We start from the raw sequence: 27227 nt of genomic DNA on the forward strand, positions 1-27227 counted from the left end.
GATGAGAAAAGCAATAATACAAGAAAAATAAAGCGGTGTAAAAAAATGCACCAATGCAATTATTATTATACTATACTAAAAACTCATGTATATGCCTATAACTGCAAGCATGGAGCTATAAAATCTAATTTTATAGCTCCATGCTGCAAGTTCATAGATAAATATATATAAATTAATTGTTGTGAAGCAATTCAATTTTCTAAACAATGAGCTATTGTCTTTGAAATAAAGAAGGCGCCATCTCAAAATGTTGTATTGAAATTGTTAAAATTCTCGCGCGTAAAAGTTCTTTAAAAAAAAAAAGTGAGTATACAATTGCAAATAACGTCTGGACATCATAGCCTATTATTAATGTAATTTGATTGGTTCGCTGAGCTAAGCTTGATGTTAGGTATGCAAAATTAACTTTCGGGCAGATTCGGATTTCAAAAAGACCCTTTTTCAATCATCTTAAAAAGCTGTTTTAGCACTTATTTTACACCAAATAGACGTTAGCATCATATATAAGAGGTAAGTAAGCATATTGCACGTTATATTGATTAGTATTTTGTCTTTAAAGCCCAAGTAGAGTGTAGGCCCAATACCTGATTAATTCTCGTAAATGTTCGGACTGAAGATAAAGCCTCAACTAGGATGCGTTTACGGTCTAAATTTTAATATGCAAAAATGGCGGATGGACTGGCTCAGAACATGGAAGAAAGAACAGGTAGATTTGCTTTTACATATTCATATTTTCGATTTTAGCATAATTCATTAGAGTTTTAAAAACTTGTGAGTGATTCATCGATGACCAATTTGATGGTTTTAAAACGTTATAGAACAGTTTGTAAAACCTAAAAACGTAGTATTTTCGCTCTTGTTTTTGTTAAGAACAGCAGCATTCAACGAGAATTAAATAACAAAACCTGGAACGATTTCGCAAAAATCTAACACAAAGCAAAAAGGTTGATAGCAGCCGACCGGGCGGGTGACACTTAAATAGGCGTCGATTAGCAGAGCTTATGAGGCCTAGCCGCCTAGACATTGGGGCTAGGATTAGCATTATTTAATAATATTAATATTACGCTGGTGTGTTTACTGTTCCTATTTTATTTACTTGATTAGCTAGGCTTGAGATTATAATAATATTTTTTCTGTACAATTTTTGTAATAATTTACACAAAAAAACAACAAAATGTATATGTTTATGGCCTGCCCTGGGTCCAATATTTTAATTTGCATAAATTTGAATAAATATTTAGGTATAATTAAAATTCATTTTTTTTTTTGCAAGTCTTAATAAAGTTCTGCATTAAAATTCTAATCCTTGTTGAATTGAAAGTAATTTCTAAATTTCTATTTAAAACATTAAAAACTAACATGTATAATATTAAATAAAACAAACTAGCCTACTGTCATGTATTCTAAATTATAAGACAGTCACAAACATTGATGACTTTGTTTACGAAAAAGAAAAATTGTAGTATTTTTAAAACACTCGCGTCTTGTATAAGTAATGGATGGATTTTGGTTTATCTTTCAATTTATTTTAATATTTATAAATAATATTTTTTCAGAATATAGCCAAAATATTTGAAAGCTGTCTTGCCATCCTAATAATAAATACTTCGCCTATTAAAAAATACCATAATTAATTTTACCTGACCACTTAGGGCCTATAGAGCGGAGAATACGGTTTTGAATACCGTTCTTTTCAAGAACCGTTTTTTCTTGCCAGCAGAAATAGGTCCCCACAAAAAAGAACCGATCTTAAAAACGGTTTCAAAAACCCCAATTGATTGCGGTATCGATCGCAAAGAACCGTTCTGAAACCGGTTTCAGCGGAGCAATTTTTAGCTGCAACACAATCGCGGTCTCAATTTGACCCCAAAAACTGAACTCTGCAGTCTGCTGCACTGGGACGATTGCGGTCAACTCGCAGTCAAACCCGCGCGATACAGTAGGACCTAGGCCTAAGTCATTTTTATTTCTCTAGATAGTGAGTATTTTATTTAACTAAAAAATGTTGACCGATGCCATTACGAGGTTCGTAAAAAATATGTGAAGGGAAGAAGATGAGGGGACTTTTCGGGAGTCGGAAGAAAGACTCACGTAGGCCTACATGTTTGAAAGCTAGACGAGCTCAACTTGGCAATATCAGAGGGTGCGACGTATACTTTTTAACCAAGGACCACAATAACGTTTCAGGTTACAATTCCCCCTTCTATTATGAAATGGATGCTATTTCTGGGGGATCGCGCTATGCTAAAAAAGTAAACGTGACCTCGATCCAATCGCACTTCCGCCTAACGAACTGCATTGTGGTGTATATAATGACGTCATTCATAACGAACGCACATGGACGGAACCGGTTTTATTGGAGTAAAAATTGAGCTGCAACGCGATCTTTATTTATAAACAACAGCCGAAACCTGTTTCCAAAAAGACGTTCTTTTTTTATTTTTCAATAGAAACAGGCCCTTAAAATTGTGTTTCCTTTTTAATCAAAATATTTATTCTTTCAGAATATATTTTAAAATGCAACCAAGTTTGTTATAGTATTTGATAGATTACAACCATCCTTTAAATGCCAGAATATTTAATTTAATAAAATGTAGTAAAATATATCTATAAAAATAATCACATCCTCTTAAGAAAAATAGTAGTAAAAATATATGAATCTTAGAATGGAGAGTAAATAAAAGTAATAAATTGGTTTTATATGGAACGCCGTTTACGCAAAATTTTGATGATATGAATTTTATGACGCGATATGTGAATGAAATGCATCGATATGAATTGAATGGCGCGATATATGAATGAAATGTTTTGAATTGAATGCTTTGAATTGAATGTTTTGAATGAAATGTTTTGAATGAAATGTTTTGAATTGAATGTTTTGAATAAAATGTTTTGAATGAAATGTTTTGAACGAAATGTTTTGAATGAAATGTTTTGAATGAAATGTTTTGAATTAAATGTTTTGAATTAAATGTTTGAATTGAATTGAAAAGTCAAACTATTGGCGGCGTATGTCATTCCCGCTCGCGATTTTGTTTTAACCTCTTAGGCCTAAGCCTGGGTACCCTCATCTCCTTTCCACGCTGTCATCAATATGGATCCTTTACAGAGAATCCTAACAGACCTGAAACATTGGAATACATATTTCCGAACCCAGGTCTGTTAGGATTCTCTGTAAAGGCAGCGTGGAGATGAGGGTACCCACGCTTAGGCCTAAGAGGTTGAGAAAAAAATCGCGAGCGGGAATGACATACGCCACCAATAGTTTGACTTTTCAATTCAATTCAAACATTTTATTCAAAACATTTCATTTAAAACATTTAATTCAAAACATTTCATTCAAAACATTTCATTCAAAACATTGCATTCAAAACAATTTATTCAAAACATTTCATTCAAAACATTTCATTCAAAACATTCAATTCAAAGGATTCAATTCAAAACATTTCATTCATATATCGCGCCATTCAATTCATATCGATGCATTTCATTCACATATCGCGTCATAAAATTCATATCATTGAAATGTTGCGTAAACGGCGTTCCATACTTTTAAGTTTGTTTTGTGGATGTAATTCAGTTTCAGTTTTTTAGAATGTAAGAACATTTTTTGTTTTAAAAAGTTTTGTCTGTATTGGGCTGATTTTAGTTTAGTAATTTATAACCATCATAAAATGAATATGCCTGCAATGGCTATTACACTATTTTGTACACAAGCTTTGTTTGAATAGAGCATGCAGCGTTGTGCCTGCATATTCATATTAACTTGTTGGTTGTCGGCGGCCGGCAGTATCACAGTCAATGTACACACAGTACATCCCTTGTGAGGCCTCTCCTATCTCATTATCATTTATGCCTGTCAGGCATTCAAAACAGCTTTCTTTATTTATATTACGTAGTCAGCCAATCTGCCTCGCTCAGTCTGCTATTGTTTGCGGGAGTGTTATGTTCAAGGAAAGTTAATTATATATTCACTATCTTTATTCTTAATCAAAAGAAATATATCAAGAAAAAAAATCAAAAGATCAATTGCAGCAAAAATAATAGACTAATTAACTTAACAAATACATACATTAACATATTACAATCAATGTGTAATATATTAATTAGTGCATTTGATAATCAATGTTTGTTACCATGCCAACATATTTAAAAAATTAAAAAAAAATATATAATTTGTACTTCTATTCGTGTCATCTATTTTAAATATCATAAAATAAACCAAAAATAAATAAAATGTATGAATTAATATTTTACATTTGTTATTAAAAAAAAATGCAAACAAATAATAATGGTGTACTGTACAGTAACTAAACCATCCTATGATTTTATAATTTTTTGTTATTAAAAAACTAAAATTAAAGTCCTTAAAAATATCCATACTGCAAAAATTATTGAATATGCATGAATTTACCATATGCATAAGAGCTGTTGTTTATTCAGGCTTATGAAACTTTTGATGAAAGGAATTCATTGAAGCGCACAAAAGGTGACTGACTAAGGTCACGCTCGTTGGCAAACAAGGGCTACAGTATATAAAGGTGCTGTTTTACACAATTGTATGTTGATTGAAGAATCAGTTGTGAAAACTTGTTTCTTTGTGATTGTTATGACAATAGACTAGTTGCCACTATGCTGTGTCTGAATATATTATTTTGTCATAGTTTACTAGTTATATATTTGCTGAACTCTAAATTTAAAGACAGATTTAGAATCAGGAATTTCCATTGATCTCTAAATAAATATATTTTAATTTGTAAATTTTTTTTTGGACTTTAAACTCATTTTATCTATAAATTAGTTTTTAATTAAACTGAACATTTGAATTTCTTTCAAAATCTACACTGTCGTAAAGAGTTTCAATAAATTATTCATGTACCAAAAAAAAAATGAACAGACGTGTTGACGAATATTTTAAAGTGTAAATTTGCCATCACGAATATGCTTGGCAATGCATTGAAGTTACAAATAGAATCATGCATAATTCATGACTACTTATGAATAATGCATGACTCATGTACAATATGCAGCACAACAGCTAACTTGCATGTACTGTAAGTTGCTATATATCCATATTGGATATGAATAAGGGGATATTATAAAACAACATTTAGTAGTGAGAGAGATATATAACAATAAGTAGTAGGCCTAAACCAATGTACTGTACATTATAATACTATTAAGCTTTTAGTCCTTAATTAACACACGCATGAAGTTTAATAAAATATTTTTACTGAAATCTTCATTTCAATTTGTTAATGAATCAATGTTCTTATATATTAAATGGCTATCAATATTAGTTATTATAATAAACTCTGCTTTAATTATGACTAACTTATACAATACATATTTCCAAGTACTATATTCAAGGTAAAAACTAAATTAAACAGAATTTTAAATTAATTAATGTCAATTTGCTGTTCATTTCTAAAAGGCTGTACATTGTGGTCCTCCTATGTTAAAGAAAGTACAGTTACTGCAATATGAAACAAAAACTACTTGATATTCATTAATTATTCATACTTTGAAATTTAATTCCAAGGACAGTACCCACTCTTAGATAATTATTCAATTTTACAAATGTTCATAAATGTATAATTAAATTGAAGTTGCCATTTAACCCATTTTAGTTGTTCATTAGTTTTAGGATTTATTAACATTTTTAATTTAATTTTCTTGTAAACAATGTCATAAAAAATAAAATATATATAATTGTTTAAAGTGAAATACCCAATAAGTTGTTTAGGCTTGGTTCCCACTAGAACGTAACGCAAGGACGTAAACGCAACGCAAGCGTTTTAACCAATGACAAGCGAAGTTATAGACAGTTAGCAATCACAAGCGAATAAGCCATCGCTTGTGATTGGTCAATTCACTTGCGTTGCGTTACGTCCTTGTGTTGCGTCGCTAGTGGGAACCACGCTTAAGTGACTAAAACATACAGAACTGTATAAAAACACAAGCAGGACGCATACAGATTTTTAAAGTCTTAAAAGTTTTGCTTTTGTGTACATGAATGAATGATAATTATACCATTTTAAAATATTTCACTGTAAGTAAGTAAATAAACTACATTCAACCAAACAAATATGTTTTTACTGTGGAACTGTAATTTACTATACACAGGGATAGGTGTTAAAAAGGTTTAGATGCCGGGTTGGAATAAACTGTACTCAATGTACAGTAGCTACAGTTGTTTGGATGGATGTGTTAACATTATTCTGAGTAGAAAAAGACTTCAAGGGTAGGGTGTCGCTATCTTCCTCCGCCCACCAGACAAAAAAAATTTTTTTTTTTTTAATTTGAATTAATTTGCATCAGACTATACAGCTCTAGTGTATTGATTGGTAATAACACAAAACTGCTTTAAAGTAATATTTATTAGTTACAAGTAATTGCTTTAAAATTCATGGCCAGGCTACAGCAAATAGTACATGCATATGCACAAGTAATTTATATGTAAATGAGTGATATTCAGTAGAAATGCCAGTGTCTGATATCATCAAATAGCTGGCTATTAGTGGCTTTGAATATGCAGTAAATGGCTTTATGCAAATCAGTTTGTGAGGATTCTGCTGCTACTGCGTGGTTGCCATACTGCTGTATATATCTCCGTCGTATCTTTATTTATTGCTAACCTTAGTAAACTAGATGTCATTGTGTTCGTGACTTTGTTACAACATCTTGGAACACAAATTTATTTTTGTTTAACTTTGGAACACTTGTAGATTATGCGTCAAGGTATGTTGATATTTACAACAAAATGTATTTTAATGTGTTTTATTTAATGCTTTTATATGTTTTAAAAATTATTTTTTCTTTTGCTTTATTTAAAAATACAGTACATCTTGTTTCATTCTAAGTTCTAATTTTAAGATGGGATATTATGTGATGAAATTATAATTGTTATAACTCAAGTTTTTTTGGGTTTTTTTCACGATATTTTTAGTTTTATGTTTTACAGTTACAATACCTGTATAGCTATACATTTAATAAAATAAAATTACTGTATTTGGTAAAATATGAAAAAATTTTTAAATTACCGTACTTATTTTTAATCAATTTTATTTACTGTTTGTGTAAAGTACATACTGCCTCTTGAATTTAGTATGTAAAAAATAGTAATATAAATTGAAAAAGTTTCTTAAATTTAAGATGTGCTTGTGTGTGTTTTAATTCAAATACTGTATTTTGTTTTTGTTCTTCAGATATGAGTACAGATGCTACACAAGCAGACGGGCCAATCCCACTGAAGTTAGACTTAGCTGGTAAGAAACATTACTTAAAATTGAACTACAGTACTATACTAATCAGTATTTTACAGTTACTTTGTACTATAGGCAGAGCAGAGTTTTAAACAGAATACAGTACCATATTTCCCTATTTTGAATATACAGTATTAATCCAAAGACCATTTTTTTGTAGAAAAGTGTGTTAATTATTCATTCTGTTCATGATGTACAGTAATTGAATTATAGATGTTTTTAATTTTAAGGATTAGCACTGACAATGACAAATTTACACAACAATAATAAATTAAGAGAACATTTTAAGAATGTTGTATTAATGTCTCATAAAAAAGATGTATAAGAACAGAAAAAAGTACAGCGAGGTAGAATGTAGGAAATTACAAATTTTATCTTTAATAATAATACATTTTTTTTAATATTCCAGGAAAGCAGGCTGTGAATGATGTACAGAATAGACAAGTTAGCGTAAGTTACACTTCCTTATTGATCATTAAGCTCTGTCTATACTATCAAACTTGTTTGACAAAAAGAGGGTGATGTGCCCAAATATGTTAGTGATATACCCAAATATGGTAATGATATGACATCATCATGTCCATATATGGGTGCATCACATGGTTTTGTCGCGTAATTTTTGAAAAAGCTTTAGAAATCACTTCATTATTCTATTACAGTAACTACATTCTTTTTGCAATAACTGATTTTAAGTTGTTTCAATATAGTTTAATGAGTTGCAGTAGTCAAGTTCTGTAATAATTAATAAAGTAAAATAATAGCTAAATAATTAAACTGATTTAAACCGGTTAAAGCATTAACAAAATGTGACTACTGCAATAAGTCAATTTTTTAGTAATCTCTACTATATTTTCCAGCTAGCATCGTTTACACTTTTAAATTGAATATTATTTGTATTTTTACAGGCACAACCACACATCCAGCAGCAGGTATTAATGCAAGGTGTTACTGTACTACCCCATCCTACTGCAGCCGCTGCTGCAACTATTGTTACCAATGGAAATCAAGTGACTGGTTCGCTCCAAATGGAAGTCAATGACGAGACACAAACTGCACCAAAAAATGCTGTATGTTATTTATTTTATTCTCCTGATACACTGTGTTTTCGTTCCATCGATTTATAAAATATTTTATTTCTTGTTTCAACTGTAATCTCAAGGTTTATCCCATGTTACTGCACTGTTATGCGGCAGTCTTTGCAATATAAACTTATCAATACCCCAACAAAATAGAACATGACTGGTTCGTGGTCCTTAAGTCCACACCCCAGACTTAACCCACTATTGTATAAAGGTGTTAAGTATTCAAACCAATTGTCTTTGACAGGTTGAAACAATCACAGCAGTGTCACAGGGACAACAAGTAGTGCAAGTACAGACTCAACCCCAAGCCCTGTCACTACCTACACAGACAGTGGTACAACCAATGCTACAGTCACAGTTACATGCGCAGCCTATACTACAGGCAATTCAACAACCACTAGCCCTAACTCAAACACTAACACAGCAGCAGCTTCAGCTACTTCAGCAGCAGGCTAACGCCGCTGCTCAGGTACAAGTTGTCCGGGTAAGTAATCTCCCAATAGCTTAGCTTCTGTTCAGCTTTGTCTACACTATCAACTTGATGTGACAAAGAAATGTGATGTGCCCATATGGACATGATGATGTCATATCGCTACCATATTTAAGCATACCATATTTGGGTACATCACACTTTTTTGGTCAAACTAGTTTATTAGTGTAGGCAGAGCTTAAGGTTACCCTTTGAAAACTGTGAAGTGTACACACAGTAGGTTGCTAACATCAGCCTTTTGTGTGATGTGCACTTGGACGATGTGAGTTCTGTGAAAGGGATATAATACAGAATTAACCTGGTTTTTCCCCAAGCATGCATCTCAAATTTATAAACAAATGTTATTATACCCAATAATAATTCATTTATTATTATTTGTTTGTTATTTAAATAGTTTTGTTTTCTATTATCCCTTTGTTTGAATTGTTCATTATTTAGCTTCATTTCATAAGGCTTATCATCATTTGTTGTTTTCATAATCCCTTTTAGTCCAATTCAAATGCTGTATCATTCCAGAATATATTATTTCATTTATAGCTGGCACCAGTTGCAGATGTTGCAACCACAAGCTGCTCCATGTCAGCAGCAGCCCACTAATGCTACGCTAGCTGCTATCAATCTTTTTCCATGTGCTTTGTCTCCTAGTCTATTTATTCCAGACATTTTTATCATTTTATTTTTATACCCCATGTACTCTATTCCCTAGGCTCCAGCAGCCCAGCAGTTGCAGATTCTGCAACAGCAAGCTGCCGCTGCAGCTCAACCTCAGGTGCAGGTTGTCAGGGTGAGCTTTATTTCATCCATCCTCTTCTTGGTTTCCAAAATCATGCTTTTTGTTTCTGTAGTTTTTAAACATTGTTTATATTGCTGTATGTTGTTTGCTTGGCTAATCAACCTTTTTCTTTATGCATTTAAATGCATGTTTTTCTTCTATGATAGATTTCAACATATTTTATTTCTTTGTGCATGTTTTTTGATTTCTGCTTCTTTATTCCTGTTTTTACTTTAAATACATTTTATTATTTCAAATCTTGGTAAACAAAATAGTTCTAACTTTTAACTTGAAAGGGGATAAGCTTAAGATTTGAGAAGGACATCAAATACCTTAGATGGTGCCATAACCACTTGTATAGTGATTTAGTTCCAACATTTTACCCTGCCAGCTTGCCCTGCATGTTGTAGACTTCTGTAATAACATTTTTACTTGGTGCAATTAAAACACAATGCATTACAGTACTTGGTAAAAATGTTATCACACATAGAGTTCATGGCATATGACTTTCATATATGTCCAGAATTGAAGCTTTTGTGGTGGGGTGGTAAACAAAGGTTGGAGGATGGGGGATGACTTGACTGTAATGAGTGGAATTTTTATTCAGTGCATGTTACACAACTACTGCAGTTTAGTAAATTACCGTCCCAAAATGATATCTCGCTAACCATGGTAAGTTACCCTCTAGACTTCACATTCACAGTTTGTAATATAAATACTGAAAAATTAAAATAATTAAAAACTAGAGTTTAAACTGCTCAGCAGACCTCCATCCTCTTAAATTAAGTCCATATGAAGTTATTTAATTATTGTAAATGTTTCAAGTTTTTTATGGAAATTAATCTCTAATGGTATTTTTTTTAATACATTTGCTTTTGGCAAGGTTGTATTATGCAAATTTTCTTCATGAATTATGCATGAAAGGGTGATTTTTCAACAACCTTTTACTACAATGAAGTTCATGCATATGATGCATAATTATTGTGAATAAATTAGCATATTTCTTTTACAGTAGCTTCTGTACATCAATAATATTTAGTGCAATTTATACAAACTACTACTAGCTATGTTATACTGTAGCTATTAGAAGATAGAGGGAGAGGGGGTTTGTGCAATGTGATATGACAGGAAAGAAATGCATTTTGTCTGAATTAATAGAGTTTGTCTTGTGAGGGAACGAGCGAGAAATAAAGTGAAGGTTACACTTGTTTAAAGAATGATTTAGTATGAAGAAGTGAGCAAGGATTACAGAAGAATTATTGAAGAAGGAAAGATAATTGAGAAGGAAAGGCATAATATGAGCAATAGTTTTAAAAATAATAATTTATTAAAAATAATTACGTTTTGGCTAAATTTAATTGCTTAAATAGAACATTCCCTTTCTAACTATGGCAGAAGAATTATACTGAATATTACATTGAAGATTACATGAATACCTTGTTTCTACAAGTGTTACAATCACCTGCCTTCCTCCCCTCTGCTCTTATCTACCTTGTTCATAATTTGTTCCTTGGACACCACAATTAAAGCTTTGATTTACAGCAGGGTAGTTTTTTTCTCAAGATTTTAGTTTTTTTTGGATAAATAAATTGATTTAAAATCAAAACGTTATTGAATGTTAATTATTTAATCTACTTATAGGGTTATAAATTTGGATGTGGATTAAATTTAAAGATGTTTAAAAGATTACTGGCACACTTAATGTTTTAAGTCTGAACTTGGAATTAATAAATCTGTCTGCTACAAATCTTTGAATTTGAATTTGCAAAAAAATGAAAAATGAAATATTCATGATATTACTAAAGCACTTAATTATAAAACAAATTAATTATGGAAAATAATGAAGTTTGTCGGTTGCAAGGTAATGGATAAAAGTGAATAATTATTTCATGAAATGTTTTTAAGTAATATGTTTAATAAATTTTAAATTTTAGAGCGAAGCATGCTTAGGTTTCAGTCTTTACTCCTATATTGGGGAGAAAGGTTTTGATCTGCTTACAGAGAATGTTAAACAAATTAATTGGTCCTTAATGGTGATGATGATGTTTGTAGAGATATATATAATATACCTTTTATATGCCAATTTTGAAAAAAAATAATGATGAAATGTAATTAATAAAGTAAAAACCTGAGAAACTTTGGGCACGTGCTTAGACCATTGGGCATGTGCTTTGACCATTGGGCATGTGCTTTGACCATTGGGCATGTGCTTAGACCATTGGGTAAATCCAATTTCCATAAACAAAATCCATAATGCAACTTGGACGTAGACTACTGTACATAAGAGTTGAAACAGTTGATATTTACAACCCTGGCACTAGGTCAGGAATGATCTCTGAAACTTGGGATTGGAAGGCAGGCGTGTTAACCCCCAAGCTACATCGGGATTGGAAGGCAGGCTTGTTAACCCCCAAGCTACATCGGGATTGGAAGGCAGGCTTGTTAACCCCCAAGCTACATCGGGATTGGAAGGCAGGCTTGTTAACCCCCAAGCTACATCGGGATTGGAAGGCAGGCTTGTTAACCCCCAAGCTACATCGAGATTGGAAGGCAGGCTTGTTAACCCCCAAGCTACATCGGGATTGGAAGGCAGGCTTGTTAACCCCCAAGCTACATCGGGATTGGAAGGCAGGCTTGTTAACCCCCAAGCTACATCGGGATTGGAAGGCAGGCTTGTTAACCCCCAAGCTACATCGGGATTGGAAGGCAGGCTTGTTAACCCCCAAGCTACATCGGGATTGGAAGGCAGGCTTGTTAACCCCCAAGCTACATCGGGATTGGAAGGCAGGCTTGTTAACCCCCAAGCTACATCGGGATTGGAAGGCAGGCTTGTTAACCCCCAAGCTACATCGGGATTGGAAGGCAGGCTTGTTAACCCCCAAGCTACATCGAGATTGGAAGGCAGGCTTGTTAACCCCCAAGCTACATCGGGATTGGAAGGCAGGCTTGTTAACCCCCAAGCTACATCGGGATTGGAAGGCAGGCTTGTTAACCCCCAAGCTACATCGGGATTGGAAGGCAGGCTTGTTAACCCCCAAGCTACATCGGGATTGGAAGGCAGGCTTGTTAACCCCCAAGCTACATCGGGATTGGAAGGCAGGCTTGTTAACCCCCAAGCTACATCATGGCTAAACACAAACAAACAAATTGTTATGATCACTATTTCTATTATATCATGCATTTGTGCATATGACCATAGAGATTATTTCTCCATCATACAGTATGACACTGACAGACATTGATGGCATTACTAAAACTTGAAAAATGTAAAATCAGAATAATAATTCTGTTTATATTGTTATTGAATACAAACAGCAGCCTCTTTCAGAAATCTCCAGGATGTGGTGTAATACATATATTGATAAAGAACATCCAAGTTATGAAGCAGAAGAATCTCCAACTAAGGTGTACATTTAAATATTGCCACATCATGTTCTGTAATGTTTCTAATATTTTTTATATTGTACACTTACACAAAAACTAACATTTTAGTTTTAAGTAGACATGTTTTGTGCTGTTTCGATAGCCCAAACATGGTTTGTGCTGTTTCGGTAGCCCAAACATGGTTTGTGCTGTTTCGGTAACCCAAACATTGTTTGTGCTGTTTCGGTAGCCCAAACATGGTTTGTGCTGTTTCGGTAACCCAAACATTGTTTGTGCTGTTTCGGTAGCCCGAACATGATTTCTGCTGTTTCGGTAGCCCAAACATGGTTTGTGCTGTTTCGGTAGCCCAAACATGGTTTGTGCTGTTTCGGTAGCCCAAACATGGTTTGTGCTGTTTCGGTAGCCCAAACATGGTTTGTGCTGTTTCGGTAGCCCAAACATTGTTTGTGCTGTTTCGGTAGCCCAAACATGGTTTGTGCTGTTTCGGTAGCCCAAACATGGTTTGTGCTGTTTCGGTAGCCCAAACATGGTTTGTGCTGTTTCGGTACCCCAACCATGGTTTGTGCTGTTTCGGTAGCCCAACCATGGTTTGTGCTGTTTCGGTAGCCCAAACATGGTTTGTGCTGTTAGTTAGCCCATTAAAAATTGTTTGTCAATGTAAAGTACCATAGATTTTGCAAGTCCTCATAACAACATTCTTATTTTTTAATTGTTGGTATTGTACATTACACAATTTTTCATTGATTTTAAAATCAATTTTCCTCACACTGTTTTATTTTATATCCATTTCATTGTTTACAGTCGTCTGTTCATATTTTAAACTAACAACCCTCAAATGCTAAATATGATACAGGGAAAATTTTCATTTAAAAATTTTGTTTAGCAATATTGTATAGTATTTTTTTGCTACACAATTTTCAAAATGTGTAGCAATAAGGTTGTTTTGTATAGCTTTTTGCTATGCTACACTGGCGAAAATGTTCCCTGTGATAGTAAAAGGTATAATAGTTAATGTATCTGTACATATTTAATTGAAATTTTTTATTTATTCAACAATCGATTTAATTTACTTTTAAAATAGATGATGTTCTAATTTAAAAATCCATTAATACTAAAGTTATAAATAAATTAAATTTTATTTTTTGAAATAAATTGTTAGTTGAAATGAAATATTTTCAATTAATGAAATATTAAATATGGATGACATTTACCAAATAAATGAGAATAAAATCCACTTAAAGATATTGCTATTAATTTTATCTGATCTACTTAAGATGAAATACTAATATTAATTAACAAAGCTATAGGTAGTAATTATTAACTACTCAAGGCCAGTAGACACTTTTTCTTACAATTTTCCCCCAATAAGAGTGATTCATGCAGATAAAAGCATTTTTTTGTTATTTTTTTTAGACAAATGATCGTTTTCCATAGTATTCTCAAAATATATATTTTTTTGTCCATGTTTATGTAAGGTAATTGAACAACCATTTTAATGTTTCCCCTTCTCCTTTTAATGTTCCCCTGCCCCCTTTTAATGTGTCCTTCCCCCTTTTAATGTCCCCTTCCCCCTTTTAATGTGTCCTTCCCCCTTTTAATGTTCCCTTTCCTCCTTTTAATGTCCCCTTCCCCCATTTTAATGTTCCCCTTCCCCCTTTTACTGTTCCCCTGCCCCTTTTACTGTTCCCCTGCTCCCTTTTACTGTTCCCCTGCCCCCTTTTACTGTTCCCCTGCCCCCTTTTACTGTTCCCCTGCCCCCTTTTACTGTTCCCCTGCCCCTTTTACTGTTCCCCTGCCCCTTTTATTGTTCCCCTGCTCCCTTTTACTGTTCCCCTTCCCCCATTTTAATGTTCCCCTGCCCCTTTTAGTGTTCCCCTGCTCCCTTTTAATGTCCCATCATTCCTTGCCTCAATACAACTTATTGGTCACTCAATTCTCTGTGCTATATCTATACACATAGCATTGTTTGTTGGTAACTTTCATTTTTCTTGATCAAATCTAAAGTTTACCTTAAAGATTATTAATATTTGTCCCTGTAGTGGCAGTCTAAATAATTGCTTTTTATCGTTAGAACGCCAATGTCATTAACGATCTTTGAATAAAATATTTAGTTTTTACTTCAACCTAGCCAATTCAATTTCATGAGATTAAGACTTTAAAATAAAACCTAAAACCTTGAATATATACATGTTATATCTCCCATGCCATACATTAATAACAATATTATGGAAATAAACAAGAATTAATGCAAATTTACTTCTAAACTATTTTTAGCATGAATAGCAATAGAAGAATTTTAATCTTTGAAAGTATTTAAATACAAACAAAATCTATCATCTGGTTTTAAGTACAGTAGTTAGCAAATGTTGTCAAAGTTGAATTAAGTACCAAACTAAATTTGCTAGTGAAGGTTTTGCGATACCAGTTTCTATTCTGTTTCAATAGTTGTAAGTATACTGTACTACAGTATTTAGCAAATGCTTTAAAAATATACCAAATTAAGTTTGCCAGTAAAGATTTGTAGTAGTTTCCAAATAAAATAAAGTAATGAAGTTTAGAATATCTCTGCATTTTCATTCTTCTGCTACAACCATCTTCTAGAATACAAAGCAGGTTCAGTAAAGTTGAGGTGACTATAAAGTTCCACAACGGTGCTCCCAATTTGCCTAGGAAGTTTATTTTCCTTTTACCGCAAACCTGACTTTTCTATTGTTTATTCACCATTCAAACCTTAACAAAAAATGTTTGTTTTGTCCAATGCTGCGTGTAGAAACATAAATATGTTTCCTATTGAGCGCCGAGGAGTAGTTATTTTTATTTAAGGGGATAATACTGTAGATTTGTGTTTCATTCTATTAACATTCATCCAATTTTGTTATTCAGTTTGATCTGCATTTGTGTACAGGTGTGCATAAAATTTGCATATTCATTATCACGCTAATAAACTGTCTGTAAAAACTCATAAACATGTTTGCAAACATAATCTATTTATTCAACTGTTGAAAAGAAAAGAAAAGCAATGCATGCATAACATCTGTGGTTATGTAAGGTTGAAATCCTGAATACATGTCTATTGAGAAATATTCATTTAAAACATCCTTTGTAAATAATGCCAAACCATTAAACGTTTTGTTAAGCTCTGTCTACACTATCAAACTTTATGTGACAAAAAATGTGATCACACAGTGTAGACAGAGCATAAAACATATTTCTAGTTTAGTTTTTCAAGTGGTGGTTTTCAGAAGTCATTGTGACAGAATTTTAATATTGAAAGTAACCAAGTTTAAAAGTAGACAAGTAGATTTTGTGTTTTCATTGTTTTTATTCACTTCAACTAATCACAAAGCTTGAAACTATTTGTCTTGGCATCGCTAAACCGTAGTATTTTGATAACAACCACAAACTATAGACAACTCTAACCCCAGACGTTTTCTTTTAAATTGAAAACAATAGTCATTTGGCAAATGTACAATTCTTATTGAGCAATAATTTAAGTTATAATAAAATGTGAGGTTTATCATTTGTGGGTGTGGTTGTACCAGTTAGTGCGTTTATCGGCGTATTGGAGTTAATGTTGTTGGATGTATTTTGTGTTCACTTGGTGAGTTAGTTAGTAAATTAAATAGTTGTTAATTATTCTTATAATTTCATTTATTTGTTTTTAAAGTTTACTTCATGCATTCTTTTTTGCACTTAATTGAACAGCTTGGTGGTAAATTAAGTTATGTATGTGCAATATTTCTTTAATTGTTTTATAATAATTAATAATAATAATCAACACTATTAGATAAAGTGTTATTTTTAAGTACACTGCATCCATGTTTTCTCCACGTATTGTCCAACCTAATTATTAACTCTAATAATAAATTATATTTACTGTAGTTTTTTTATACGTACCACATGTTGCACTTTGAAAATTTAATTTCATTATAACTTTTAAAAATTTTATCAAAACATTATCTGTAATTTCAGACCACATATTAATGAACCTATTCTTTTTTAATGAATAATAATAATCTGTACTAATCAAGGTTTTACTATGTATTATTTTGCACTTTATTGAAATAAATCATTTTGTACTTGAGTTGAAAATTTAAATATTGATAAAATCTATTAAATTATCTACTAAAGGAATACTCCTATTAAAAATTAATTTTCACTTAAAGATATATTGTCCCCCAAAATCATGAAAAATAAAGATTTATACAATCAGACTTGGAATATGTCATTTTGTAGTTTTAATGAAATTTATTCACTTCCATAAGAAAAAATGAACAAAAACGATGATTTCACTTATAAAAAGATAAAATAAACAGTTAAATTTTGAACACCAACAATTTTCTTTGCTTTTAATAAGTTACAGATTTTCAGGTAAAATAGTTTTTTTTTTTGACGATCTAACTTCTTTTTTCAAAGTCAAATTATTTTTTCAAATTATTTTTTCGGGGAGGCAATATATCTTTAATGTTTAATCTGTACTATAACAATCCCTTAAACATTTATAAATGACATTCTCAATTTTTAAAAAAACAATTAATTTTGATTAATGTTCTTATCATTCATTATATTGTAGATTGATTAACTTTCAACATTCTCGTTGCAGATGCTAGGCCAGCAAGTTCCGCTAGCTGGGGCACAAGTCCAGCAGTTCTCTGCCTCAGACCTTCAGCAGCTACAGCAACAACTTCAACAACAAAACACAGGCCTACAACAATATGTGTTTCTTCAAACACCTGGACAGGTATGCATTTATTTATTTATTTTTATAACCAACACTAACAGTGAATTTAAATTTTAATGGTTACACTTATTTTCAAAATGTTTTATCTAAAATGTCCATTTTCTTGTTAAGTTTATGATTTTTTTGTTACCCCCTCTGATGAATTTGATTATTTGTTTCTGTTCATAACACCCTTTCCTTCCCCCACTTCCTCATATGTGGTATTTCTGTTTCAAGTTTTCTTACATTTTAATTTGATTAAATTAAAAAAAAACCAAAATTAACATTTTAAAGCTTGGTTCCCATTGAACGCAACAACATACTTGCACGACCAATAACAAGTTACTTGAATTGCTTGTACATTGATGAGTTGCATCTTAAGCCTCTGTCCACGCTATCAAACGTTATGTGATGTGCCAATATATGGACACGAGGACATCATATCACTGTCATATTAGGGCACCTCACACTTTTTTGATAGTGTAGACAGAGCTTTAGTGGATACCAAGCTTAAGTGAATATTTAACAATTAACATCATCTACTAAATTAAACACTAATATAGTTATGTAATTTGATTTATAATAATGATTATGCTTTAATATTAATATTTACTAAACTGCATGTTTACACTAACAACGAAATTATAAAAACGCTCATTTACTTCGGAGGAAAATTTTACCACCAAAAAAGTTATACTGAACTACTTGTGTATACTGTTAGCATCCTTGCATGTACAACCCAAGCCCCTCCATTACACTCACTACCATTGGCTGTGTATCATGTGTGATTCCATGTATTGACCAATCATATGCATGCTTTATTTGATGCCTTTAGATGCCTGCCAACATGCAACAACAACTGTTACTACAACAACAAGCCCAGCAACAAGGCTTGCTCCAACAAACACAAGCTGGTATGCTGCAACAGGTAGTAATACAGCTAATGTTTTATAATCAATCTAATACGTACCTTACTCATTTTTAAAGCCTTCATAAAAATTGTATATTTTTTCGTACCCAGTCATTGTATTGAATCGCGTATAGACCTGTATTTAATAATCTCAATGAAACAGATAATGTAGCTGAATATCAGCAAAGCTAAAGCTCTGTTTACACTATCAAACAGTATGTGACCAAAAAAATGTGATGTGGCCATATATGGACACGATGATGTCATGTCACTACCATATTAGGGAACACTTTTTTTGTCAAACTAGTTTGCTTTACTACACATAAAACTGTAAATATAAGAAAAATAGAAAGATGATAATATTGAAAAAAAATCCACGCGCATGAAGAGAGGCCACAGATTGTATTATTGTATACATATTGCTTACAGTATAGATAACACGCTCCAGACCTTGATTTAAAAGGAGCGCCATGGCGCTGACGCTCCTTGGCGCTCCTGAAAACGATCAAAGGAGCGCCTAAAATAGCGCTCCCCAACCTGTTACAGTGCGTCATAAAAATATATATAATGATAAGAATATTAACCCCGAATACAACACACAGTCTATATATAGTCGCGCAAACGATCTTTGTTATGGCTACCCCCGATAGGCTAGGCGCGCCTACGATCTTTGATGTTGCGAGAAAAATATCGTAAACAATTCATTCTAAATATAGTATCAGAATGTTCAATCGGTAGCTCAAAAAGACTGCCGTCAGAAGACCGTAATTATACAGACCTAGTTTTTTTGGTCACATGGCATGAAACGCGATACTCTCTGCTTTACCGCAACATCTCACATTTTTTTTAACTCATATGTACGAAAGCCCATTAATGCCATTTTAAGTATATGTTTTTCGAACGTAATCCGTTATAACGAATTAGTAATTCGTTTGAACGGATTAATAATCTGTTCAAACGAATTAGTAATCCGTTCAAACGAATTGCAACATATACAACAAGTGCCATTTAAAGTATATGTTGTAATTCGTTTGAACGGATTACTAATCCGTTCAAACCAATTACTAATTTGTTTAAACGGATTACTAATTTGTTCAAACGGATTACTAATCCGTTCAAACGAATTACTAATTTGTTTAAACGGATTACTAATTCGTTCAAACGAATTACTAATTTGTTTAAACGGATTAGTAATCCGTTCAAACGAATTACTAATTCGTTCAAACGAATTAGTAATCCGTTTAAACGAATTAGTAATTTGTTTAAACAAATTAATAATTTGTTTAAACGGATTATTAATCTGTTTGAACAAATTAGTAATTCGTTTGAACGAATTAGTAATCCGTTCAAACGAATTACAACATATTCTTTAAGTGGCACTTGTTGTATATGTTGCAATTGGTTTGAACGGATTACTAATTCGTTTGAACAGATTACTAATCCGTTCAAACAAATTAATAATTTGTTTAAACAGATTAATAATCTGTTCAAACGAATTAGGAATCCGTCCAAACGGATTAGTAATTTGTTTAAACGGATTACTAATCTGTTTAAACGAATTACTAATTCGTTTAAACGAATTAGTAATCCGTTTAAACAAATTATTAATTTGTTTAAACAAATTACTAATTTGTTTAAACGGATTACTAATTCGTTCAAACGAATTACTAATTCGTTCAAACAGATTAGTAATCCGTTTAAACAAATTATTAATTTGTTTAAACAAATTATTAATTTGTTTAAACAAATTACTAATTTGTTTAAACGGATTACTAATTCGTTTGAACGAATTAGTAATCCGTTTAAACAAATTATTAATTCGTTTAAACAAATTAGTAATCCGTTTAAACAAATTAGTAATTCGTTTGAACGAATTAGTAATTCGTTTGAACAAATTAGTAATCCGTTTAAACAAATTAGTAATTCGTTTGAACGGATTAGTAATCCGTTTAAACGAATTACAACATATACTTTAAATGGCACTTGTTGTATATGTTGCAATTCGTTTGAACGGATTACTAATTCGTTTGAACAGATTATTAATCCGTTCAAACGAATTACTAATTCGTTAGAACGGATTACGTTCGAAAAACATATACTTCAAATGGCATTAATGGGCTTTCGTACATATGTGAGGGTGGCTGCCGACGATAAACAGTAATCAATCGTGTACCTGGATTTTGTGTCACATGACAAGAAACATAATTATACTCTCTCTGATCTTAATAACTGCTCACATGTTTTCCCCTCCAAATTCTGGTCGGGCCTTTTCAGTCTTATACACATGTCGCCTTTATGTTAAATCTTATAGTAATTAATATGGAATATATATTTATTTTGCATATATTTTGTTGGTGTCCTAGCCTAGGTGTCGTTGTTTTTATAATTCGCTAACCCAAGGTAGGATTAAATAATTTATAGTGTAGGCCGCCGAAACTAGACTAGGCCTAGGCCTAGGTAGATAGCCTCGACTCTCTCTCTCTGCGTGAGCTGAGAGGTCCACGGACCCGATGTCGTCTCGTCGGCGGATTTCCGTCCAAATTAGGATAACCGATGCGTAGGCCTAGCTAGGGTGGCTACAAAAATTAACGTCTACTATCTTTAGATAGGATTTTAATTAGCAAACAATACATTGTTTGTTTGCATTGTCCATGCTTCTAAAGGCGATGACAATGGTGTTTACTAACCCTACGAACCACCCTACGATCAACGCCTAGATAATTATCATAACAATACATCATAGACTACGTTCAGAGAACAATGACCTACGATGAATTTTACGTGCGAGAGTACCATTTCCGGCCATCTAGAGGTGTCATTTATCAAAATTCGGCTCGTCACAGGCCCAACCATGGTGGGCCTGTGCCTCGAATACTTAATCAAAATAATGGCTCTCCTCAACATATTGAGGAGAGCCATTAGGAGCTCTCCTCTTATATTTATAAATCAAGGTCTGACGCTCCTTATCCACACTTTATGATAAATGAATGCAACCATACATTATTTTATATGCATGCTATGTCATGTTAACAACACCGTCATTGCTATTTAGCCTTTTATTTTTAATGTTTAATCAAACTAAGGGAAAATTTGAATGCATTAAAGCTCTGTCTACACTATCAAATTTTATGTGACAAAAAAATGTGATGTGCCCATATATGGACACGATGATGTCATATCACTTACATATTTGGGCATATCACTTACATATTTGGGTACATCACACTTTTTTGTCACATAAAGTTTGATAGTATAGACAGAGCTTAAGGTAATAATGGTATTTGTATATATTTTATTTTTAGAATATCATTTTTAATAACTAATGAAAACTATAATAATAATAATTAACCTACATAAATAAATGCAATAACTTTGGCATGCATACTACCTTATAAGGTGATCATTCACTATCAAGCTAGTACATAAATGAATTTAATATTATATTTAATATCTGTAGTTAAGTTCACCCTGTGCTACAAATACAAGCCTGTATAAAGTTTATCCTAGTGTAACCCATCACCATCGTTGATGCAATATGTTATAATCCTCGAATGTAAACCCACTTTCTAAATGCAAAGGGATTAATATGTTATGATCCTCGAATGTAAACCCACATTCCAAATTAAATATTACATTCTCCCCATTCAATACATAATTGGTGACATTAGTTAATAAATATGTTGTTAATCTAATTCTGCTTGTTGAGTTGTATTCTTGTTAATGTTACAATGTTTATGTTGCAAACAAATATATAATTACTTTATTATCAACATTACATTATGGTATAATCCTTGCCATGTATTTTTAAATAATTTATGTATTGGTTGATTTGTACACGCCTTGCATACAAATTTTCATTTAAACCATTATAAACTTAATGGTAGGTGTAACGATGTTTATATAAAATTTCTATCATAATATAAAACAAACTAACAACAAAAAGTGAGGCAAATTATTATGATTCAAAAATTCATTCAACATATAAAGTTTTAAAATTGAATCATATGGTTTTTTTTTTATATTATAATGTATTAGTAAACTCTCTAATGTCATGATATTAATGTTTTAAGTAACATTCTTTTTTTCAGTTTACTACAAGTCAAGCAAACCTGCTTCAAGGTCAAACTTTAATCGGAGGTCAATCACTCATACCGACTGCAACTATAGCTACCGGTACGTCGGCACCAACCGCAGCAACCATCGTGACACCAGCGGTGCAAACGGCAGCAGTAATACAGCAGCAGCAACAGCAGCAGCAGATACAAGTACAAGCCAAAGCACCTACAATAAATGAAGAACCAACAGATTTAGAAGAGTTAGAACAGTTTGCAAGAGAATTCAAACAGAGGAGGATTAAATTGGGATTCACTCAGGTAAGAAGAGTCTTATTTAAACTGTTAATGGGTATTATTTACCATAGAAAGTGTCTTAGTTTATGGTTGTCTGATATGGTTCAGTAGAATGTTCAATGTTTAGTAAATAAGGCGTGCAGAATAACTTAACAGATCATTAGATTTGATGATGTTTGAAACGTCAAAATTTATGATAAGGTCATTGTTCCGTACTCAATTATACATCTTAATAATCGTTTTATCCTTTTAACTTTGAGCAATTGTATGTCACATGAATTTCTGTATGGACAAATAAAATGAACTATGAACTATGTGGTGAACTATGAACTATGAACTATGTGGTGCGGTATCAAAAAACAAAACAGAACATATTGAGATAAAAATGTGGTGATGGTTGTTTTGTATGTTTTTTGGCAAATAAGAATAATAATGTATTATTTGTTTGTTTGCATCCATAGGGAGATGTAGGATTGGCAATGGGCAAGCTATACGGCAATGACTTCAGTCAAACAACTATCTCAAGATTTGAAGCATTAAATTTAAGTTTTAAGAACATGTGCAAGTTAAAACCACTTCTACAAAAATGGCTTGAGGATGCGGACTCGACCGTTGCAAACCCAGCTCTGCTCGGATCCCCGCATAGTACACCCGACGGCATTGGTAGGAGACGTAAAAAACGCACTAGTATTGAAACTAACGTAAGAGTAGCTCTTGAAAAAAGCTTCTTAAATAACCCAAAACCAACGTCAGAGGAGATACAGTTGTTAGGTAACTCACTTGGCATGGAGAAGGAAGTCGTACGTGTTTGGTTCTGCAACAGAAGACAAAAAGAAAAACGTATAAACCCGCCTAATTCACCATTTAGTCATGGTGGATTGCTTTCCCCTGGGCTATCCACTCAATCGTTGATAAGTCCTCAATCTACTATGTTAACGAACATTACAGGAGGAAGCCAATTGGCTACGTCCGTTCCAAATTCAAATACCATTCCAGGTCTGACCCAGATTGCGACATCGTCTGTGCCCTCGCAAGTACTACCCTCTGGCTTCATGCTCAATGTACCGCTTAACTTTGCTGTGAATCCAGTTGCAACTTCCGCTACCTCAACGAACACTAATACAGCAATGAATTTGGCTGCTGCTAATGCAGTTGCAAATGCTGCAGGACTTACGCTCGCACCGAGCCATCTACCAATCTCATTGGCTACGTCGTTAGCCAATGGTAACCCTCAAATGGTGATAGCAAATACGCAGGGTAATACAAACATGATTCAAACAGCCTCGATTCCAGTATCTCAGGTACAAAGCCACATCATCACGGCCGCGCCTATATCAACACCTGCAGTAACGCAAGTATCGTCAGCAAGTAAATAAATCTACATGTGCGAGTGTCGCCGAGTAAATGACTATTTGACGAGTGCCAAACTACCGTACTGTCGTTCTAATCGGTATTATAATAGAGATTGTGCGCACGTATTCTCTTGCTGTTTGTGAGTTGATTACAAACATATCGGGTCTTGTTTGTGTTTCAACCTCTTAGGAAAGATTGATAGTGAATATACCTTGATGTTTAGCTGGTCAAACTATGTGATTATTGACTGTATTCTACTGCGATATGTATCACAACTTTTTATTCATTATAGGAAATCAAAATTAGTAAAATGATTATGATTTTAAAATGTGCATTTTCAAATCATGCTTATCAGTGACTTTTAAGCTATTGATCATTGATGTGACCTGGTTTTAACAAAAGTCAACAAAAACGGATTATTTCAACTTTACTGCAGCTTATTAACTATCTTTAATAACACATTTTAAAGGAAAGAAAATAACTTGAAATTGTCAACTAATCTCTTCTGCATTTATTTTTTTTATATAGACAGAGCTTAAAGCTCTGTCTACCATATCAATCTACTGTAGTTTGGCAAAAAAGTGTGATGTGCTCAAATATGGTAGTGATATGCCTAAATATGGTAGTGATATGACATCATTATGTTCATATATGGGCACATCACATTTTTTTGTCACATAAAGTTTGAGATTAATTGCAAAGCTGAATACATAGCTATTTACTATTACTAAATATAAAATTCTTTACTTCCATTATTTTGTTTTTGTTGATTTATCCACCTATATTTCTGTACAGTTTATCCTTTGTTGATTTAAAATGAATGAAATATTATTTTAAATTCTTTATTTTCTATTGTATATAGAAAGGAGTGTTTTTAGTTTTTGTGTTAAAGAAAATTATTTATCAGTTCGTTATTAGTTACTCTAATATCAGTATTTATTTAATCTTTATTTTAAATATTAGATTTTAGTTACCTTTTTGTTGCTAAGCAACTTAAAATGCCTTATCTGTGAACTTTGACCTCATAATGTTGTCCCATTGAAACAATAATTACGAAAATGTACTGTAGCCTACAGAAGGAAAGTTTTATTTCAATCCAATTGATAACTTATGATCATGGATATGTAATGTTTTGGAATTCTTAAATCATAAATCATCACATTTATTTTAAGAAGTTTGTGTAAGTAACGTTTGGCTGAATGGTAGTCAAGTTAATGAATGATAAATTAAGTGAGCCTCCTCAGAAGGTGCTTAAACAGGATTAATCTAGGTAATACTGGTGTTTAATCCAGTTATAACTGGTATTTGATCCAGTTAATACTGGTATTCAATCCAGTTAAAACTGGTATTTTCATTTGGTTGTTTTCAAGAGACAATATACTCTTTTAATCTTCATAAAACTATTGTCTTGAAATGAACATTCCAGAATGTAATGTAAATGTTTTATAAGATGTAAAGAGTGTATGTCAAGTTGCCAATGTACAGTTCTGTCATGTTTTATCTATTTTAAGTGTAATATTTTTAAATGAGAAACCATTTCAATTTAAGTTTATCTTACCAAGAACAGTTATATAGATTAGTATTATGTTCATTACACAGTTAACTCTCTAAACTCCCTTCAATTGGCATGCCTCTAATAATTTAAGCGTCATGAAAACAAAACATGGACGTTTGCTTTGATTTGCAGGACCAGAACCGTGCCGAAACAGGTGTGAACACTGAAAGACACTTTACAGTTCAAAAAAGTGTTTGACTTTTATTCTTAAAAATGGTATGAATTACCATATTTAGTACATCAGTTTCTTTTATTGTATATCAACATATTAATTTTAAACATGATTATTTGTTTCACATCCTGGTTTTGCCTCACAATTTGATAATTGTAATTAGAATAAACTGCTGTATTTGATACAGTTTGATATCAATCTAATTGAGAATATGATGAATGGTTTTCACAATGTTTACAGATAAAATCTTGTGTGAATTACCAAGGGAGCCTTTGATTACGGACGACCTAACTAGGTCAGGTCAATTGATGCGTTGTTGGTCGTTGTCTGGACTTAGAAACCGTCAAAACTGTGTTGACCTGTGAAATGAAGAAACTAGTCCCTATGTATATTGCACAATGAATTAACATGACATACATTGGTCAAAGGTCGTTGAAAATCAAAAGCTCCTTATTTATAACACTTTATACAGCATCATGTTTTGTAAAGCTCTGTCTACACTATCAAACTGAAAAAAGTGTGATGTGCACAAATATGGTAGTGATATGTTTAAATATGGTATCGTGTCCATATATGGGTTTGATAGGGTAGACAGAACTTAGAAACATAGACAGTAGAAATAATATTTTGATGTCAGATTATGAATGTTATTAGCATACTAATCCTGGTATAGACCCAGCTTGAGGAAAAGAGCTGCACCGAATTGTTGAGTAATGTGTATGTCACATGTTACTGCTAAGTAGTATGGTTGGTTGCATGGTCGCATTCATTATACAGTACATTGAAACCAGGTAGTGTAATAAAGATATTTGTGACCATTGCAAATTTTATTTAAAGAAATCAATTTAATACAAGATTCATATTGTTGTTATAAATGTTCTAGAGGTAAACAGGTTTCTGGAACAATTGGAAATGCTTTATAAATAAATTCATTTATTCACAATTAATTTTAATTGCTTGAACAACCTACAGGTGAATACAAGTTCCGATATCAATTGACAATGTTTTATTTAAATTTATTTATTAACCAATAGATTTATTTATTCTCCATTAATGTTTTTGTTAATCAAAAAAGTATCTTAATTTATATTTTGTATTCAGAATGTTACCTCTTTCAAGTAATGTTTCTGTTATTTTTTATTGATTTTTTTTAAAGGGAGAGTTTTTATTTAAAA

General features: G+C 32.4%; 1 protein-coding gene across 4 annotated transcripts; it reads left to right on the forward strand.

The window, feature by feature from the left end:
- Window positions 1–401: 401 nt before the first annotated feature.
- On the forward strand, window positions 402–27164 carry LOC140057396 (POU domain, class 2, transcription factor 1-like). Of its 4 annotated transcripts, none has more exons than XM_072103041.1 (9): window positions 402–510; window positions 7209–7268; window positions 7675–7715; window positions 8171–8332; window positions 8592–8831; window positions 17597–17734; window positions 18549–18641; window positions 22712–22996; window positions 23434–27164. In XM_072103041.1, exons 2-9 carry the CDS (start codon window positions 7211–7213, stop codon window positions 24346–24348), a joined length of 1932 nt encoding a protein of 643 aa, XP_071959142.1. In that variant the 5' UTR covers window positions 402–510; window positions 7209–7210; the 3' UTR covers window positions 24349–27164. The 4 variants fall into 4 exon arrangements, with proteins under 4 accessions (XP_071959142.1, XP_071959140.1, XP_071959143.1 ...); XM_072103039.1 differs by lacking the exon at window positions 402–510 and adding an exon at window positions 582–706; XM_072103040.1 differs by lacking the exon at window positions 402–510 and adding an exon at window positions 6710–6741.
- The last annotated feature ends 63 nt before the right edge of the window (window positions 27165–27227 follow it).

This window comes from Antedon mediterranea, chromosome 8 (assembly GCF_964355755.1).
Source record: "Antedon mediterranea chromosome 8, ecAntMedi1.1, whole genome shotgun sequence".
Taxonomy (NCBI): domain Eukaryota; kingdom Metazoa; phylum Echinodermata; class Crinoidea; order Comatulida; family Antedonidae; genus Antedon; species Antedon mediterranea.